The sequence below is a fragment of the Sinocyclocheilus rhinocerous genome, unplaced genomic scaffold (genome assembly GCF_001515625.1).
Source record: "Sinocyclocheilus rhinocerous isolate Xijiao unplaced genomic scaffold, SAMN03320098_v1.1 scaffold748, whole genome shotgun sequence".
NCBI classification, from domain to species: domain Eukaryota; kingdom Metazoa; phylum Chordata; class Actinopteri; order Cypriniformes; family Cyprinidae; genus Sinocyclocheilus; species Sinocyclocheilus rhinocerous.
Window position 1 is genome coordinate 184,306 of NW_015650693.1, and position 5,413 is coordinate 189,718.

General features: G+C 33.0%; 1 protein-coding gene across 1 annotated transcript in view; it reads right to left on the reverse strand.

Moving 5' to 3' along the window:
- Nucleotides 1–2,375: 2,375 nt before the first annotated feature.
- The window catches only part of LOC107712171 (uncharacterized), a 38,872-nt gene continuing 35,834 nt past the window's right edge, over nucleotides 2,376–5,413 (reverse strand). The window contains exons 10-13 of the mRNA XM_016517325.1: nucleotides 4,149–4,496; nucleotides 3,577–3,684; nucleotides 3,443–3,493; nucleotides 2,376–3,256 (exon numbers count right to left, since the gene is read on the reverse strand). Of these exons, the coding sequence (XP_016372811.1) occupies nucleotides 3,444–3,493; nucleotides 3,577–3,684; nucleotides 4,149–4,496 (506 nt within the window). The 3' untranslated portion in view covers nucleotides 2,376–3,256; nucleotide 3,443. The remainder of the gene's footprint in view (nucleotides 3,257–3,442; nucleotides 3,494–3,576; nucleotides 3,685–4,148; nucleotides 4,497–5,413) is intronic.

Genomic DNA, 5,413 nt, shown 5'->3' on the forward strand with positions numbered 1-5,413 from the left:
AAAGTACCCGAAAGGATACTCAAGTACAGTAACTAATTATATTTACTCCAATACGTTACACCTCTGATGAGGCTATAATGTTAGCATGATGCTAGCTCTAAACTGCTGGATGATACAAGTTTTGTAAAATGGTTATGATTATAACGTATTATATTTCATTCAATTTAGAGCAAACATTTTTGATTTTGTTCTTTGTTTTGAACTCAATTTTGCTCTGTACATTATAAATAGGCCTTGTTTATGAAGATTGGCCATTGAAGTTGTTTTTTTAATGAAATTGTATTTTCCTGCAGCATTTATAAGTAGGACGTTGAGTACTATTAGCCCAGTTCTGTAAGGTCACATAGATTTTACAAAGTCATTTTTATTACATTTCTCTTCCTTTGATATAGCATGAGGTGAAAATTTTGTTTTACTTCTGCATAATCAATGGCACAGTTTAACTCCATGTGGCTCAATTTACCCCTCACTGGGGGCAAGTTGAGCCAAGAAACCACCGTTTTTTGGAAAGCCATATTTTGAAAGCAGTTTATGTTAGATCCAGAGTGATTATTCCCAAGGATGCACCACATCCTGTTAATGAAATTGTATTTTCCTGCAGCATTTATAAGTAGGATGTTGAGTACTATTAGCCCAGTTCTGTAAGGTCACACATAGATTTTACAAAGTAATTTTTATTACATTTCTCTTCCTTTGATGTAGCATGAGGTGAAAATGTTGTTTTACTTCTGCATAATCAATGGCACAGTTTAACTCCATGTGGCTCAATTTACCCCTCACTGGGGGCAAGTTGAGCCAAGAAACCACCGTTTTTTGGAAAGCCATATTTTGAAAGCAGTTTATGTTAGATCCAGAGTGATTATTCCCAAGGATGCACCACATCCTGAAATGTATGTACATATTTCAGTTGGACCTATTACTGACATGTGCTCTCTTTAAACATACTGCAAGTTAAAACTGGCTCAACTCACCCTGCTTGTCCCTACAGGCTATGGTTATTATCAACTAAAACATTTTTGTGATTTGAAATTAAATAACATTAACCTTTACTAAAAATAAAATAATTACTCCGACTAAAACTTAAATTATAAAAAAAACTACATAGACAGATTGAGAAGAAAATAACAAACAAAAAAATATATTAAAACTTTAATATGGAAAATACTAATAACTCATTCAAAATATTAATAACAATATAATATTAATGATAATAAATAACACTGACACATGCTTGCCATGTAATCTTTTTAATGTCAATATAATTGACAAATAATGATAATGTATATGTAAACAGTTTATTTAAAATCAACACAAAATGTGTTACATCCATTCACATTGTCATCAAAATAAACTAAAATATATTAGTAAAAAGTATATGCTCATAATGCAAACATTTGAAACATTCAAATTCAATACAAAAGTGATTACCACTTTTTAATTAGCCAGCGGGCTCTGAAAGTGTTTTTCTGGCAGGATTTCAAATTCTCTGAGCTGATTAACACAAACATTGTTTTGAAGAAACAAAAAAGGTGCATGATAATAGGGAAAAAGAAAATGATATAAGACTAGGTACTTAATGTCTTTTATGATGACATTATCATCATCACGATCAAGATCAATATCGGTAGTGTTGTTCATCTCAGAAAATAAAATATATTATATACATAAACAAGAACTTATATATTTTAAAGTTTATTTTATGTTCTTTAACAGTACAGATAATTCCAGCAACATCTATATACGTACACACACATATATACGTATATGCATAGGGAAGATCAGCTGAAAAATTTCTCCATGTTCTGATGTTAAATCAATACAGATAATTCTAGCAACATCCAACATAGTGTTTGGTGTGTTACACAAATGCAATTAAAGACAATCCCTGCGATACACTCAAGTTCTGGTTCATAAGCAAACACCATAATAGTAACAGGTAAGGTCGTTTTTTGGAAAGCCATATTTTGAAAGCAGTTTATGTTAGATCCAGAGTGATTATTCCCAAGGATGCACCACATCCTGAAATGTATGTACATATTTCAGTTGGACCCATTACTGACATGTGCTCTCTTTAAACATACTGCAAGTTAAAACTGGCTCAACTCACCCTGCCTGTCCCTACATGCTATGGTTATTATCAACTAAAACATTTTTGTGATTTGAAATTAAATAACATTAACCTTTACTAAAAATAAAATAATTACTCCGACTAAAACTTAAATAATAAAAAAAACTACATAGACAGATTGAGAAGAAAATAACAAACAAAAAAATATATTAAAACTTTAATATGGAAAATACTAATAACTCATTCAAAATATTAATAACAATATAATATTAATGATAATAAATAACACTGACACATGCTTGCCATGTAATCTTTTTAATGTCAATATAATTGACAAATAATGATAATGTATATGTAAACAGTTTATTTAAAATCAACACAAAATGTGTTACATCCATTCACATTGTCATCAAAATAAACTAAAATATATTAGTAAAAAGTATATGCTCATAATGCAAACATTTGAAACATTCAAATTCAATACAAAAGTGATTACCACTTTTTAATTAGCCAGCGGGCTCTGAAAGTGTTTTTCTGGCAGGATTTCAAATTCTCTGAGCTGATTAACACAAACATTGTTTTGAAGAAACAAAAAAGGTGCATGATAATAGGGAAAAAGAAAATGATATAAGACTAGGTACTTAATGTCTTTTATGATGACATTATCATCATCACGATCAAGATCAATATCGGTAGTGTTGTTCATCTCAGAAAATAAAATATATTATATACATAAACAAGAACTTATATATTTTAAAGTTTATTTTATGTTCTTTAACAGTACAGATAATTCCAGCAACATCTATATACGTACACACACATATATACGTATATGCATAGGGAAGATCAGCTGAAAAATTTCTCCATGTTCTGATGTTAAATCAATACAGATAATTCTAGCAACATCCAACATAGTGTTTGGTGTGTTACACAAATGCAATTAAAGACAATCCCTGCGATACACTCAAGTTCTGGTTCATAAGCAAACACCATAATAGTAACAGGTAAGGTGACCGCTGAGTCTCCTGGATTATATATACATACATTTCCTTATAAATTAACAAAATATATTATATTTTTTCATAATTTTACAGCTCAAAAACACAAGCCCATTTCCCCATTCTGGTTTATAAAAGCAGAAACATGTTTTTGGCAATTTAATTAAATGGGACCTCCATCTTTCTTGTCCTGTAAGAAAACAATAAATCACAGAAGATAAAGAGAGAGAAAGGAACAGCATAATTTAAAAATGATAGAAACTCAGGAAATCAGCACAGCTGTCATCTATTAGTGAACTGAATTCTGTTTGAAAGAATTCATTCCATTGATATGCTCATTTCAACACAGACTTACTACAGTAATACAGTATCTCACCTCATACATGGTCTTCATCCAAAAGCCATCCCTTCATGTTTTTCTCCATGTCTGCATTGAATAATAATCACACTATTTTAGCACAAGGCAGACAATGTTTTGAGGTCACCATAGTGTCTGTAGGTGATATTTGCCATTTCTGTAGATCCAAAAGCGATAGTAAATCAAACCAACAGCAGCTACAGCTGCCATCAGAACACTACCAATTATTCCTCCTCTAACAACCGAAGACCGACCTGAACCTGGAACAGATCAAAACTGACAGTCATTAGTTTGAGTGAATATGTCGACTAATCTACAACGAGCACTGAGATATCAGAAGGTCTGAGAGAGTAAATCTAAATCTGATTCAGTTTAAAGTAGAACACAGCTTCATACTGTGATGCCAAAAGCACTGGTGATTCAGTACCAAGTCTTCAAGATACTATAATAAAAAGATGTTTTTACATCTCTGCGTAAAACCCAATTCACACCGTACTGACAGACATTGATCAACACGGACAATCACCAGATTACAGTACGTCATTTCTCAGACATTCCACGACCTTACAAGAGCCGATTCAGCATGATCAATCAGCAAAAATGAGATCTGACAGAAGCCAAAAGACACTGACAGGGGTGACACACTGATCGGACAAAAACCCGATGAAGTGACTGTCGGTGCGGTGTGAACTGGTTCTTCCTTACAAATGCCCAAACTGCTCACCAATGACATCAACATGAAAGTTCTCCATACTGGTGACAGTGCAGCGACCATGACATTGATGGCTGCTGATCTCTAGTTGATAGAGTCCAGAGTCTGTGGTTCTGGTGTTTGTGATGGTCAGAGATCCAGTCTGATGATCCAGCTTCAGTCTGTCTCTGAATCTCTCAGTACACTGAACATCTTCACAGATCTTAATGGGATCTCCATCGATTTCATTCATAAGAGTGCCATTAAAATACCACATCATCACATCATTTGGGTTTTTTATTACTCCAGGATCTAAAGTGACAGATCCCCCCTCCTTCACTGACGTTCTCTTCATTTGATTTCGCTCATCAGCAGAAACACCTGAAACACAAACCAACAGCTGCTGAAGGATCTTTTTGGAGAGGAAACTCTATAACAGGAAAAACTATGAAAATTATTGTGCACATTAATTTCCCTAGATAAGCAGAAACAATAAAATATAATGTTAATTGTGATTACTATTGACCTGCACATGAATTACACATTTAGATGTATAAAATACACATTTTAAAGCATTACTACACAAGAATATAAATTACTGCATTACATTTTTAATAAGCTTCTTGAATAAATAAATGTTTTTATTGTGATTGTATGAAACAAATTTAGTAATTATTTTACATTTTCTTAACTATCATTCTGGAAAGCAGCATTTGTCCACATTTCCTGCTCATAAAGACAATGTAGGCTATGTACTTATTTAAAGGGATAGTTCACCCAAAAATGAAAATTCTGTCATTAATTACTCACCCTCATGTCGTTCCAAACCCATAAGACCTTCGTTCATCTTCGGAACATAAATTAAGATATTTTGCATGCTATGCATTCTGAGAGCTCTCTGACCCGCCATAGACAGCAAGGGTACTACCACGATCAAGGCACAGAAATGTAGTAAGGACTTCAGTAAAATAGTCCAAGTGACATCAGTGGTTCAACCGTAATTTTACGAAGCTACAATAATACTTTGTGCATAAAGAAAACAAAAACTTTATTTCAACACTTCGTCTCTTCTGCTTCACCCTAGGTCACCATTTTAGAGAGTATCACAACGCATTAGACTTGTGCCGGTATTCGGTAATGCGATATATCACGGTAATGAATATGCACGATATTGTTATCGTGGGCACTTCTAAATACCGTGAATAATGATATATTACAAATTATTCAGAATTTTGAATGCATTTTAAGAATACTTTTCCCATCAACTGGTCAAAATGCACAACACAGCTGTATGCTGC